General features: G+C 54.7%; 1 protein-coding gene across 1 annotated transcript; it reads right to left on the bottom strand.

Annotated features, from left to right (window-relative positions):
* Window positions 1–176: 176 nt before the first annotated feature.
* DCST2 (DC-STAMP domain containing 2) lies at window positions 177–12,245 on the bottom strand. Its single transcript, XM_007178464.3, has 15 exons — window positions 11,978–12,245; window positions 11,631–11,801; window positions 11,233–11,334; window positions 10,789–10,986; window positions 10,398–10,463; window positions 9,341–9,554; window positions 9,006–9,163; window positions 8,103–8,267; window positions 6,467–6,634; window positions 6,236–6,336; window positions 5,146–5,276; window positions 3,709–3,836; window positions 3,252–3,345; window positions 3,006–3,146; window positions 177–222 (listed from the first exon to the last, which is right to left on the bottom strand). Exons 1-15 carry the CDS (start codon window positions 12,243–12,245, stop codon window positions 177–179), a joined length of 2,151 nt encoding a protein of 716 aa, XP_007178526.2.
* Between the last annotated feature and the right edge of the window lie 229 nt (window positions 12,246–12,474).

The following is a 12,474-nucleotide window of genomic DNA, read 5'->3' on the forward strand; positions in this document are numbered from 1 at the left end:
GTTTCTTTATTTTGGAGAAGGTGGGAGGGATCAGGAGGAGAGGGAAATGAGAGACAGAGGGACTGGGGGTTCTGAAGCGGAGAAGGGGCTGCTTTGGGGGCAGAGGATTTCTGAGGTGGTCAGGAGGGCTGAGGGGGCATGGGTATGCTGACAGACTGGGCCTCAGGTGGGCGCTGCTACCTGTGCCTCCTCTTCCAAGGCCCCTTTTCCTCATCCAGGTCACTAGCGAGGAAAGGAAGGAGTGGCCCAGTCACCAACATTCTGTTTTCACAGGTGCATTCCTGCCTCCTGCCCCTGCCCCATCTGTTCAGATTTGGCTCCTGTTATTTACCAGCCACTGCTGCTCTCACAGGCCCCCCAAGGCAAACGAGCTCATGGCTGTAGATAGCTTCTGATTTTAGGCTGAGAGATGAGTGTGCAGCGATTTGCCCAAGGTCATGTGGGTAGTAAGGGCAGAACCAGCAGTGACCTTGGGAATAATAGCCCCTCAAGGCTCAAGCTATCCCCTCTGGCGACCCAGCTTTTAACTTCACTGAGCCCTCTGAAACCTCTAAAAATAAAACTTTGCTTCCCCTTCAACCCCTCAACTCATTACTACTTCCAGTGCCCCATTCGCCCTGGAATGTGACCGCTGGAAAGTTTTCTTTACAGTCCTCCCGAGTGAAGGTTGCTTGCCTTTCTCAAACTCGGCAGGCCTGTGGTGTATTGCAAATCCCCTGGCTGCCATGGCAGCTACACCCCGGGCTGCGGCCATCTCCCCAGGCCTCGCAGACACCCTGCCATACCCATCCAGGGTGCTGGTACCAGACTTGGGCTGTTGGCATGGCCCAGCCGCCTCCTCACTAGTGGGCGGACTCTTCCAACACTCGCCTTTCAGTACTCAACCTCCTTGGCCATAATGACCTTCACCTCTGCTCCCACTCGGACCTCACCCTCAACCTTGGCCACTCTCTTCATTTATCCCCGAATTCTTCCCAGGCGTGGCCCATTCTCTGTGTCCCTCCTGGCCTCTGCTCTAACACCCCCGTCGAGACATAGACCTAGGACTGCCCCCTGGAGTCTCAGTGCCTTGTCTTCCCCAAAGTCAGTCATCTCAGACACTCTTGACTAAAGACACCCCAATTCTCTCCCCATCTTATCCTTCTCCTGACCTGCCCAGAAAAAACCTTCAACCCTGGAATCCTGTTCATGGCTACCAGATTTGCTCGAAAAAAACCGAATAACCAAGCACGCTGGAGTCAGTCATTACACGTTATGGTTTTCAACTTCATCTGAGCCTGTAACGCTACCTGGAAATCTCTTAACCTCCCCCGCTGGCTCCTTTGTGCAGTCCCCAAGGCAGATATTTCAGCCTCCACCACCCACTCCTTGAAACTTTTATTCCACTCCCAGACCCCTTCTTTGCTGTCTTAGCAGGTGTGCTTGCCTCCTACCCCCGCCCCCCCCACCCTCCCTGAGAAAAGCAAGGCCACCAGACGGGAGCAGGCTCGGCTCTGCTCAGAGGAACATACCCTCTCCCCTCCTGCCTCAGGTGAGCCCGCTCCTATCTGAGGCCACCCTGTTCACCTGGCCTTAGATCCCATCTCTCTGGCATCCCTCTCTCTTCAGCGCTCTCTTTTTCACCTCTGAAATGCTCAAATCTCCCTATACTTGGATAAAGAAAAATCCTTTAGGTTCCCTTCAAGCTACTCTTTTGTTCTATGAAGCTAACTCCCTCCTCTACCATCAAGCTTCCTTTTTTTAACTACAGCAGTTATATTAAAAAGAAAAAGAATTCTCAAACTTCTTGCAACAGTGACACAGAGCCGCGAACCCCATTTCTGTTTCTGAGTCTTCTCTACCAGTCACCCCCCCTCAACCCATTAAGACTGGTGTTGGCCTTCCCCACACCATGAGAAATGTTCCCATAAGCCACTCCAAGGATCTCTCAACTGCCAAATTCAATGGCCAATCTTCAGGCTTCATCCTACTTGATCATCTCACAGCGTTTGATATGCTTGTCTCTCTGTGCGTGAGCCTCTCCCCTCCTTGGCTTGTGATTGAGCCCCTCAGGGTTCTGTCCCTGTCCCCTCCTCTCCTGCCCTGCCCTCTGCCAGGGTGATCTAGCTCATCCTCTCTCTTACAGTCTCTAAGTCAACAACCCCCCCAAAAGACACCTCTGGCCCAGAGCCCTGCCCTTTTCTAACTGTCCCCTGGGCATCTCCCGCTGGATTCCCTACAGATACCTCAAAGGTCTCGAACTGGGCCATTCCTCTTTCTGCAGAACCTGTTTCCCCTCTTGCCTTAACACTGCCCGGTCCCAAGCATAAACTCCCTGTCATTCTCAGCACCTCAATCCTGAGGCCATCACCAACTTTTCCTGAGATAAGACAGCCTCCTCTCTGGTCTCCCTGTTCCTGCCCAGCCTCCATTCTGCCTCCTTAGCTTACTGTCCTAAAAGACAAATATGATTATATCACTTTCTGACTGAGGATCTTCAGATGGCAAAGTGAGGCCCTCTCCCACCTCTCCCTGCCTCATCTCCCAGCATGCTCTGCGGTCTCCACCCAGCCACACATACACATCTCCCTTAGCTCCGCCAGCCCCCACGCCCCCGCGCACCTCCTAAGTGTCTCATGTTCTCCAAACTCACACACAAAAGCCTCCCCCTGGAATGCTCTCCTCGACTCCTCAGCCTAACAAACCCCCGGGGTGCCCCCAAACCACCTCTTTTTTCACTTCTTCTATGAAGCCTTCATTAATATCCCCCCATCCCAAACAGGTTGTTCTGTCCTCTGTGCTGCCCAGAGCCTGCTTCACTCCTTGATCGGGGCGCTCTCCACATTTGTCACTGATCTATTTGATGTCACTCTCCCCCACCATTTGGTGGGCTCCTCCAGGGCAAGCCTCCCTTCCCTCCCCTCCCTTTATCTCCATCTCCAGCTCTAGCACCCAAGAAGCCCTTGGTAAATGTGACAGAACATCTTAGGCCTCCCAGGCCCCAACTCCTTCAGCTTTCTGCTCACCTGAATTCGGAGCTGGAATCCGAAAAGAGGGGCCTGCCCAGCGTTTCTTGGAGCCATTGCTGCAGTAACGCCTCCTGCTCAGGACCCTTTCTGCGAGCTGCCGCCAGCCATAGGCGGGGGCCGTCCTCATCACTGGAGTCCCTGGAGAAGCCTCCCATCTCAGTAGCCCACAGAGGTCCTGGGGGAGGGGTGGCTGCTCCCACTGCCCCCACAGACTCCGGCCACCCCATGTCGCTGGAGACTCACAGCTCCAGGTCCAGCTGCCCCTGGTAGGAGAGGGGAGATGCACACACGGAGCAGGTGTTGTCCAGGAGGCGGAAGCAGGTGAGACAGAAGAGACCTGGAGGAGGCCGGGGGGAAACGAGGTAAACTTGTACCCCCCCCCAACCACTGTGCTCCCCAGCTTTCAGCCCTTGCCTCCCCGACCCCACCCTTGGGAGGACCATCCTCATCAAGCGGTGCACACTAGGGAGTTGCTGCAACGCCACTTGCATATAAATTCTATTTGCACTGGAGGATTAAGGCTCACAGAGAAAATGAGCTACCTGAGGGCTCTGTGTAAATGAGGACATGCATAGTAATGAAGGGAGGGGTACAAAAGGTGAGGTACAGGAGAAGTCCATAAAAGAAGGACAACAGCTGATTGTCATATGCAAATGTGGTGAGTCCCAGAAGGGAGAGGCATACTCCCAAGGAGTCTCACCTCGGCAGCCTGGGGTACTGCAGGACACCGAATTCTCTGTGTCCCCCTCATCCTGGGGCTGCCCGCAGCCCAGGCAGTAGGTCTGCTGCTGCCTAGAGTGGCTGATAAACGGAGCCAGGCAGGAGCACCTGAGGAGAGGGGTCCCAGACACTAAGCAGGCCAGCCCAATATATCCAGACAAAAATGTAATTCAAAAAGATACATACACCCCTGGGACTTCCCTGGTGGTGCAGTGGTTAAGAATCTGCCTGCCAATGCAGGGGACACGGGTTCGAGCCCTGGTCTGGGAAGATCCCACTTGCCATGGAGCGACTAAGCTGGTGTGTCACAACTACTGAGACTGCGCTCTAGAGCCCGCGAGCCACAACTACTGAAGCCTGCGCGCCTAGAGCCCCTGCTCCACAACAAGAGAAGCCACCACAATGAGAAGCCCGCACACTGCAACAAAGAGTAGCCCCCACTCGCCGCAACTAGAGAAAGCCTGTGTGCAGCAACGAAGACCCAACGTAGCCAAAAATTAATTAATTAATTAAAAAGATAATACACCTCTATGTTCATAGCAGCACTATTCACAATAGCCAAGACATGGAAACAACCTAAATGTCCAAGGACAGATGAATGGATAAAGAAGATGTGGTACATATATACAATGGAATACTACTCAGCCATAAAAGAGAATGAAATAATGCCATTTGCAGCAACATGGATGGACCTAGATATTATCATACTAAGTGAAGTAAGTCAGAAAGAGAAATACTATGTGATATGGCTTATATATGATATCTAAAATATGACACAAATGAACTTTTATGAAACAGAAACAGACTCACAGACATGTGGTTGCCAAAGGGGAGGGGGGTGAGGGAGGGATGGAGTGGGAGTTTGGGGTTAGCAGATGCAAACTATTATATATAGAATGGATAAACAACAAGGTCCTACTGTATAGCACAGGGAACTATATTCAATATCCTGTGATAAACCATAAAGGAAAAGAATATATATAAAAAAAAGTGTTTATGTGTGTGTGTGGCTGAATCACTTTGCTACACAGCAGAAATTAACACAACATTGTAAATCGACTATATTTCAATTTTAAAATTAATTAATTTTTTAGAAAAAGAGGCCAGCCCAGCCAGCGTAGCTAACCCTTGTCTTCTCTAGCACCACCCTCCAAACCAAGGGTAGTGCTTCCTGCAGGCTAACCTCCATCCCTCTGACTATAGCAACAACATCTCTGCTTCCTGTCCTCCTCCTCCTTTCACTCCCCACCCCTAAGAATTCTCATCCTCAATCCATTCATGCATGAATGCCATGGAATGAGCACCCTCTTCAAACAAACCTCTGGACACCTAGGAAGGACAGTGATCCATTCTGACCTCTGGCTCTTTTTCTACCCCCTCTCACCCCACTTCATATAAGGAAGGACAGTGGGCTCACCGCCTGGCCAGCACCTGGAGGACACTCATGTGGCCCTGGTCAGCTGCCCGTCTCCTCACTGATCGGTGCAGGGCAGCCAAAAGCTTGGTTCGGCGGCTCAGAAGTACATTGTAGAGGTAGGAGATCCTCTCCTGCTGGAGGGGAGGTCAAGGATGGGGTGCCCTTGATCCTGTTTCTTCTACGTGGAATGCCCTCTGCTCCCACCTCACTCCCTACCTTTGCCTTCTGTCCAACTCCTATGAATCTCTCTAGGCTTGGCTCAATGCCCCTTTCTGGGGGAAGACTTTGGGACTTCCCTAGATGGATTCACCCATTCCCTCCTCTGGGTTTCCATAACACTTTATTCATTCCTTAATAAAAACACTTTTTTCATTGTAACATCTTGTTAAAAGCCTGTCCGGGGGCTTCCCTGGTGGCGCAGTGGTTGAGAATCTGCCTGCCAATGCAGGGGACACGGGTTCGAGCCCTGGTCTGGGAGGATCCCACATGCCGCGGAGCAACTAGGCCCGTGAGCCACAATTACTGAGCCTGCGCGTCTGCAGCCTGTGCTCCGCAACAAGAGAGGCCGCGATAGTGAGAGGCCCGCGCACCGCGATGAGGAGTGGCCCCCGCTTGCCACAACTAGAGAAAGCCCTCGCACAGAAAGGAAGACACAACACAGCCATAAATAAATAAATAAATAAATAAATAAATAAATAAATAAAAGCCTGTCCGGCCTGCCTCAAGACTGTGTCTGGTTCACCTTGGCATCCTTGAGGCCAGCATGGTAACTGGCATACGGTGGATGCTCAGTGAGTGGGTCATAAATGAGTAAACAAATGGTGAGTTTCCATTCACACCTCAACATGTTAACATGGCTCCTGTCCCCCTAGGGTTTTAACAAAACTTTGGAGGCAAGCTTTGTCTCAGAAAGCCCTGCCCCAAGAGGCACCAGTTCTGCCATCTGCAGTCCAGATCATTTGCTTTGGGGTTCAACCAGAGGGGAGAGAGCTGGGCTGCTGAAGACCTCTTAACTCCCCCAAACCAAGACAGACAGCCATGATCTTAGCAGCCTGGGGAGGCGGGCAGGAACTGGCCACGGACCCCTCACCTGTTCCCGGGATGGGTAGTAGGAGGCACAGATGACCCGCCGCAGGCGACTGACATAGTTGCCAAACAAAGTGATGAAGAAGCACAGGCCATACATGACACCTGGGGGCACAGAAGACACAGTAAGCCACTGTCGGAGGGCACGAGGTGCCAGCCACGCTCACCCTCAGCAGTCTGCGCCTCCTTCCCTGAATGGTGTCTATTCCCCCAGTGCCCTCAGGGATGTGGATACCGATGACTATGTAACCAGTGGTGTTGGGCTCCGAGGGACGCAGGAGGCAGCGCTGGGACAAGATGGTGATGTTGCCTTGCTGCAGGACATCAAATGCCGACACCAGGTCGCGGTAAATCTTCCCAGTAGAGCCGGTGCCTTCCACAGTTATGGATATTAGCACAGGGCCTGGCACCAAGACACTGTGTGAGGGATGCTCTTGGCAGCTGCCCACTCCACCATGCCGGAAAGGCCATACTTTCTGGAGGGTGGAGAGTGGACAGTGCAGGGCATAGAGATGGCCCCCAGGCCCTCAGCCAGGGGCCTTGGACGCCCTAAGCACCCTCATGGTGCCCTGGGGCCTAACATCAGCCCTTGGCACCTGGGACTGGCTCCATGGTCCAGAGCTGGCTGGCACTGGTGCCTGGTCTGCCTTCCCAGGCTACCAGATTTGAAATGACCTTAATGGTCAGTGAGTCCATCCCCTGACTCCGTGACCACCCAGAAGCATTTATTTTAAAGCATTTGCCTGGGGGAGGAAAGGATTGGGAGTTTGGGATTAGCAGATGCAAACTATTATATGTAGAATGGATAAACAAGGTCCTACTGTATAGTACAGGGAACTATATTCAATATCCTGTGATAAACCATAATGGAAAAGAATAGGAAAAAGAATATATATATTATGTATAACTGAATCACTTTTCTGTACAGCAGAAATTAACACAACATTGTAAGTCAACTATACTTCAATAAAATTTAAATTTAAATTTAAAAAAAATGAAGCATTTGCTAAGCATTGACTGTGTAGTGGGTACTGAACTAAGTGTTTTATGGATTGTTTTGGGTTTTTTTTTTTTTTAATTTATATTTGGCTGCATTGGGTCTTCGTTGCTGCGTGCGGGCTTTCTCTAGTTGGGGCGAGCAGCGGCTACTCTTCATTGCGGTGTGCAGGCTTCTCATTGCGGTGGCTTCTCTTTGTTGTGGAGCACAGGCTCTAGGCACGCGGGCTTCAGTAGTTGTGGCACGTGGGCTCAGTAGTTGTGGCTCGTGGGCTCTAGAGTGCAGGCTCAGTAGTTGTGGCGCACAGGCTTAGTTGCTCCGTGGCATATAGATCTTCCCGGACCAGGGCTCGAACTCATGTCCCCTGCATTGGCAGGCGGACTCTCAACCACTGTGCCACCAGGGAAGTCCTATGTTCTGGGTATTTTTTTTTTAACTTTTTCTGTTGGGCCTCTGGTACACAGGATTAGATTAATTCTATTCTGTGGTTTGTGGCACACACTCAATCAAAGGTCCACCAGCCACTTAGCACATGTGGTCTCATTTACTCCTTAGAGCCACCCAGAGAGGTTGCCACCATGATTGTGCCATGGTTCAGATGAGGAAACTGAAGGTCTGAGAGGTTCAGCAAGGTTGCTCAAGGTCACCATCTGGTAAAGGACACTACTGAGATTTGAACCCAGGCCAGTCTGACTTTAGAGCTTGTGTTTTTAGCTATTCTGTTATGGTATAATCTTGAAATGGGCACAGGGGTTACCAGGCAGAGGATAGAGCTGGAAGAGTGGCAATGTCAGGGGCTGGTAAGTATGAGTGACATGGGGACATTCAGGCAATCCCCCAGGACTGAGGAAACTAAGGAGGTTCAGGCGCTCACTGCGGGCCACGATCTCCCCCTGCAGCTGGTACCGGGCCAGGTCCAGGACCCAGAAGATGGCATAGTCCAAGAAGACCAGGAGGAAAACGAGGAGGAGGTGCCGAATAAGGTGGAAGGTCGCCAGGATGTAAAACATCTGCTCCCACTGGGACAAGAAGATGGAGCCTGGGTAGGGGAGAGCTGGTCAGGAGGACGCTCCCCAATTCTCCCACCCACCAGAACCCAGCTCCTACAGAGATCTCCCTCCTGGAGGCGGCTCCTGCCCCTGATCAAGCTGGAGCCTGTCTGCTCATCTGGAAGACGCGGAAGCTGTGAGGACCCCTGGGCAAAGGTGGGAAGCACTCTTTGTGGGCAGGGGCTCCGTGCCTAGAGGTGCAGGCCTAGCATCTCCACCTGGGCCTGGTGGCCTATTTCCAGTCTCTAGGAATCCTCCCTCCTGAGGCATCCTTGATACCCTTACCTGGCCCCCCACTTCACAGAGAGCACTGCCCACCCCTGCCCAGCTGCATCACCTCCATATCAGCACAGGCACACTTCCTGCTCGCCACCCTCCCCCCCATCGAAAGCCTCCCCAACTTCACTTCCCTTGCTCCATATCCGCTCCCCACCCATCCTTCCCTCCGTCCCGACATCCAGGGTGCTCCCAGAAGCATCATCTTCCCCTTCTCTCTCTGTCTGCGTGCTCTGAGGGACCCTACTTTCCCCTTTCATTCTGAGGACTCCCCAAAGACAGGGTTGTGTCTCCCCTCCGCCGGAAATTTCCTTCAGCTCTGGCCTGTCTCCCCTACCTCTCGTCCCGCCCTGAGCCCGGCCTGTGCATGGCACTTCTGGGCAGGGCAGTAGGGTTGGGGGAATCCCTGGCCTCCCTCAGGGTCCCTGTCTCCGGGTCCCCAGGGCCCTCACCCGGCTGGATGTACTGTCTGGCCTCACGGGCACTGAGTGGCAGCACTGTGGGCAATCCCGCCACGGAGCGGACAGCATCCATGTGCAGGAATCGGCTGGTGATGTAGAAGTTGTCGAAATTGTCCCAGTTCAGGTAGCGGTACCGGTAACACAGGGCTCTGGTGGGGCACACGTGAGGCCCCTCAGCACCCCCCGACCAGACCCCCCAGGGCAGGGCACCCTCCCCCATCCCCCACCCTGCCCCCAAACTCCAGCCTCCCAGGATGCCATGGGCGTGGGCCGGCCCCCCAGCAGCCCTAGCTCTCCGCCCTCACACCCATCCTCCATCCCCTCACTGGAGGTAGAGAAGCATGAGCAGCAGAGGCGTGTTGTAGCCCATCAGAGCCAAGGCCTCTCGGACGCGGTGCAGCTTCATGCTGACAGCTTCGTGGAGGTCCAGAGCTACCTGGGACAGGCTCCGAGAGGCATTGAGATCCACAGAGAAGTGGTGGGTGGCTGTCATGTTGAACTCAAACTCCTGACGCACCTGGTTAATCAGCCTCCTCACGGCTGAGGTCCGCGGGTCCGGGGGAGAGGCAAGCAAGGAGAGTTAGGAGGGCGTGGGGCTGCCCTCGGGAGGGGCCTGGTCAGCCCAGGGGTCCCACGGCTCACAGGCCAGCCGGGAACCCCCAGTGTTGGGACCTACAGTGGACTGAGGAGGGGACAAAGTCTCCGCAGTCTATGCCATTGCCGCTGCGTGCTTAGCACCAGCCTTACGTCTCCACAACGAACATCTCAATGACCTGCCACAGGGGCAGGGACCCTGCTTCTCTCCCCAGCTCCTGCTCTCAAGTCAGGCTTTCAGGAAGCACCTCCTCTTCTCTGGGCCCCAATTTCCTGGACACTGGCCTGGGTAACCTCTTGAGGTCCTTTCCTGCATTTTCTTTTTTTTTTTTTTTTTTTTTAAAGGATTTTCTTATTTATTTATTTATTTATTTATTTATTTATTTATTTTTGGCTGTGTTGGGTCTTCGGTTCGTGCGAGGGCTTTCTCCAGTTGCGGCAAGCGGGGGCCACTCCTCATCGCGGTGCGGGGACCGCTCTTCATCGCGGTGCGCGGGCCTTTCTCTATCGCGGCCCCTCCCGTCGCGGGGCACAGGCTCCAGACGCGCAGGCTCAGCAATTGTGGCTCACGGGCCCAGCCGCTCCGCGGCATGCGGGATCCTCCCAGACCAGGGCTCGAACCCGCGTCCCCCGCATTAGCAGGCAGACTCCCAACCACTGCGCCACCAGGGAAGCCCCTGCATTTTCATTCACGGTCTGGGAGCACTCCTGGGCTGGCACATCCTGGGATGGGGGAGGAAGGCCTCTCAGGAGCACCGCATGCAGCAGGGCTAGGAGGGGATCACTCACGCGTGACGATGCTCTCACGCAGGAAGGTTTGGATGTACCCGGGGATGACGCAGAAAACCTGGACCACTGAGAGCCGAGACCGAGTGTCAGCAGGGCCAGAGAGACACAGCCTGCCTCTCCCACCTCCAGGGACCTTGCTCTCACAGGGCCCCCTGACTTTTCACTTTTCCTACTAGCCTCCACACGGGCTCAGAACATTTTGGCTTCTCCTTATTACCCCTCCCTCCGCATTGGTTCCTCCCTATCTGCCCCCCACAATCCCACAAAGGGCGCATCGTCCTTATTGGTCCCGTATTTATTGCCCCCCGTTGGGCCCCTGGGCCCACCCTCCCACCTGACCCCTACGTTTGCCGGGCCCCCAATCCTGCCGGCGAGCCCCCGGCTCTCTCACCACTGGCAAGTCCACAGAGCATCAGCTTGAAGGGCATGAGCACATAACACAGGTGGTAGGCTTGTGGTATGACCTGCATGCAGCTGTCCTTGGCGTCATCGAAGACCCGAGCACACTTCAGGTAAGGGTTGCCCAGCTCCGAGTTGCACACGTCACCGATGTGCAGGAGCCAATACCACACGTTCCGCAGGGCCCTGGCTGGGGATGGCTGCGGGGCTGGTACCCAGGAGTCCTGCAGCATCTTCTCGGGGGGTGGGTGGGGAACACCAGGACAGCACCCAGAGCTGGAGAGGCTCACGGTCAGGGGCCTGGCTGCGCTATATCCAGTGGGAACTAGTCAACACCCAGGTGGGGCCCAAACAGTCCTGGATGGGGGGGTGAGGGTGAGGAGACTGGGTGAATTTTGACACCCCCCCCACAAAACAGACATGCTAATGTACTGACCTATGTGCTTCACGCCATCCATGATTGACCGGAAGAACTTTCGGACCCGGTCAGCCACCTCCTTGGCCTTCTGGGCAATGGCTTTAATCTTGTTCAGGGCACCTGAGAGGCGGGGGCAGGGGTACTGTCGGATCTCCTCCTCTGAGGGCTGGTTCTCACCATTGCCCTGGAGTAGGGAGTGGAGGGGGCCTGCCACTCGGGAAATGGGCAGCCCGGATGCTTGGGTCTGGGAAATAGTTCATCTGGCGGTGGAGCAGGCCAGAGAGCGAGGGTCAAGGGGTCTAACAGGGCGCTTTGAGGTTAGGGCCCAGGACCAATGGAGAGGAATGAAGCCAGAGGACTGTAGAATGCGGAGGACGAGGGGGAACTTGGGAGTCCGTGGAGATGGGCGGCCTTACTGACGAGGGGCTGCCTGGCCCTCTCCAGCACTTCGGCGGTCTGGTTCAGGGCCAGTTCTGCCCCACAGGCCACAGCCTCGCTGGCCCGGGTGAAGTTGCGCAGGGTGTTGGCACAAGGCCCTTGCAATACCAACCCAAAGGCAGCCACCAATAGCAGTGTCCGGCCCTGCTCTGGGGAGAGAGCTCCCTCAGAACCAGGTCCCCAGCTTGGCACATGGCGGCATATACCATACAAGTGCCTTATAGAAGCCTTGAGAGTATTTCCCTCAACCGCCCTCTCCCTCAAGATCCCTCCTGCCCCAGCCCCTGCCCCAGGGCCCACTCCTTCCACTGGGTGCCAAGCTCACTGGAGAAGGCCTGGGGCAGCAACAGGAGGACGGTGACTCGGACCTGGCGGGAGAATCCCATGCCCAGACTAAGGAAGGCGGCCAAAGTGAGGGTGCCCACCAGGCAGCCCCAGGGGCTGTGCCCTTCCACCAGCAGCTCCAGGAGTCCATAGGCTGTGGCCAAGGACAAGCCCAGGATAAAGCCTCCCGTGCTGCGGACCACGGCCCGCGCCATGCTCGGCTCCTCTGCCCCCAAGGGGTGCGCCGCATCCTTCATGACTTTGGGCATGGCTGCGGAGACTAAACGTTTCCCTGTCTCCAGGCGATGCCCACCAGGTTCTGTGGCTCTTAAAGGCCCTAGAATTTCTCACCGAATTCTAAGGTTCCGGAGGGCTTTTGCTGTATCTTGGAATTCTTTATCCAGTTGCAAAGGGATAGGTAGGTCTCTAATCTCCACATTTCACAGCAGAGGGATTAAAAGACACAGACCCCAGACAGGTTGTGGGTGAGGCGGTGGA

Source organism: Balaenoptera acutorostrata, chromosome 1 (genome assembly GCF_949987535.1).
Source record: "Balaenoptera acutorostrata chromosome 1, mBalAcu1.1, whole genome shotgun sequence".
Classification (NCBI taxonomy): domain Eukaryota; kingdom Metazoa; phylum Chordata; class Mammalia; order Artiodactyla; family Balaenopteridae; genus Balaenoptera; species Balaenoptera acutorostrata.

Coding starts and splice junctions, on each gene's coding strand:
- DCST2 (XM_007178464.3), bottom strand. CDS start 12,245: ATGCCCAAAGTCATGAAGGATGCGGCGCACCCCTTGGGGGCAGAGGAG. Junction 10,987..11,232: donor GGATGGCGTGAAGCACATAG/GTCAGTACATTA, acceptor AGCCATCCCCAG/CCAGGGCCCTGCGGAACGTG. Junction 3,147..3,251: donor GGGCAGCTGGACCTGGAGCT/GTGAGTCTCCAG, acceptor AGGCTTCTCCAG/GGACTCCAGTGATGAGGACG.